The 1842-nt window shown below is 58.5% G+C and overlaps 1 protein-coding gene across 1 annotated transcript in view; it reads left to right on the top strand.

Annotated features, from left to right (window-relative positions):
* Positions 1-1223, top strand: part of ACA1_313090 (SH2 domain containing protein) — a gene marked incomplete at both ends in the record, with an annotated part of 2262 nt that extends 1039 nt beyond the window's left edge. Inside the window, 7 exons of the mRNA XM_004339849.1 lie at positions 28-68; positions 147-292; positions 385-460; positions 553-694; positions 798-870; positions 964-1035; positions 1122-1223. Coding sequence (XP_004339897.1) covers positions 28-68; positions 147-292; positions 385-460; positions 553-694; positions 798-870; positions 964-1035; positions 1122-1223 — 652 coding nt within the window. The remainder of the gene's footprint in view (positions 1-27; positions 69-146; positions 293-384; positions 461-552; positions 695-797; positions 871-963; positions 1036-1121) is intronic.
* Positions 1224-1842: the final 619 nt, after the last annotated feature.

The following is a 1842-nucleotide window of genomic DNA, read 5'->3' as shown; positions in this document are numbered from 1 at the left end:
GAAGAGAAACAAGAAGCCGCCCATCAGCGACGACGTCCTCAAGCTGCGATGCCTGCGAACGCTGCTGGGTACGTCACGCCCCCTCAGAGCCATCTGCCACCCATTTACCACCACCACCACCCACGGCTCACCCCGGGCCACTCCAGTGCAAAAGGGGTACACCAAGCTGCGCTCCTCGGTGGCCTACACCCAGGACATCGTCACCATAGAGCGATTCGGAGAGATCCTGGACTGGTTCGGACCCATCGTCTATCGGCGGCGCGGTTCGCCCTCCTGCTTCATCCTCGACGAGGTTCGTACCATCACGCGTGGACCCAGTCCCGCTCCCTCAAACAAAACGTTCGTCTCAGTACTGAGACCGTGTCCCCCCCCCCGCTCGAGCAGATGAAGAGCCTGCTGGAGAAGCAGTGGTTCTTCGGTGACGTCAGCGCCCAGGAGGCACAGAGCCTTCTCGGCAAGGGTAGCCCCCCCCCCGGGGCCCCCATTGCAACGTGGCGCAGATCTGACAGCGATTGGCTCACTCGCTGTTGACTGGCGGCGACTGTGTAACAGAGCGTGGGTGTTTTTTGGTGCGATTCACGTCGAACCCGAAGTACCCGGGCTGTTTCACCGTGTCGCGGATCTCGGCCTCGGGGCAGCCTTCCCACATACGGATCATCAAGAAGGACAACCGGGTCTCCGTCGCCGATGACAAGTACTACCCCCCCCCCCCATAGGCCCCATCCCCGCCGCCTCTGTGAGAGGCTTGTGTGGTTGCGAAACGTTGTTGACACCTTCGTCTTCGGTGGTGGTACCAGGGATTTTGAATCGCTCACTCAACTCGTGGAGCAACTTGGCCCCGTGCTTCGCCTCGAAAAGCCCTGTCCCAAGGTCAGTGCCCCTTCCCCCCCCCCTCTTCTTTGCTTCGCGTACGTTCAACCAACAACGCCACGACGTTTCCTCCCCTTTTACCCTTCGTACCAGCCATCCAAGTACTGGGTGATATTCAAGAGCGGCCAGGAGGAAGAGGACGACGCGAGCGACACCTCATCCCTGGTACTGTCTTCTCCCCCTTCATCACCCAGTGATGGCTCATGAGTGCGGATGGGAAAACGATTCCTTATCCGTCCGCCACAACGCAGGACTCCCTGAGCGACGACTCGGAGGAGGAAGAGGCTCGAGCCACTGAGCCCATAGTGGAGCACGGGCGGACCAAGACCCCGCATGTACATCAACAACCTTGAGCTGCCTCCCCTTTTCGCTGTCGCCTTTCTTTATTTTTTTTTTATCTCTTTCCTTCGTTTTTGTACTTTATCATCAGAGCACTCGAAAATCGGTTTTCTTTCATTGCCTTCATTGCAGCTTACATCATCTTTTCATCACCCCGCACTAACCGCGTCCACTCCCAATCAGGCGTGACGACCACCCTCTTCTCCACGCGCGCCTCGCCCTCGTCCTCTTGTATATCCATCCAATCCAATCCAGCCCTATCTATTTATCCATCCACGCCACCACACGCCATTTCGATCGAACTTTATCGCTGCTCGGTCTCACTGCACCTGATCTCGGATGTTCTTGATGAGGGTCAGGAACGCCTCGTCGACACGGATCACCGATTTCTGCCGAACGAGACGAACGAACATACGTGGCCGACGCGAGGACCAGGCCGATGGTGAGCGCGGGGCGCAACGAAAAAAGAAAGAAGGCTTGGGGCGGAGGAAAGCGTACGGCGGAGGTCTCGACGAAGGGCATCTGTAACGAACTGGCGAGCTCCTGGCCCTTCGTCCGTTGGGGATGGCCCGNTGGGACTCCAAATCGCACTTGTGCCTGTGGTGTGTGTGGCCGTGTGCGTGTCGTGCGCAC

Source organism: Acanthamoeba castellanii, assembly GCF_000313135.1.
Source record: "Acanthamoeba castellanii str. Neff unplaced genomic scaffold scf7180000083796, whole genome shotgun sequence".
Lineage (NCBI taxonomy): Eukaryota > Discosea > Longamoebia > Acanthamoebidae > Acanthamoeba > Acanthamoeba castellanii.
The sequence above is the reverse complement of the archived record's forward strand: the minus strand, read 5'-3'. Positions and strand labels throughout refer to the sequence as shown.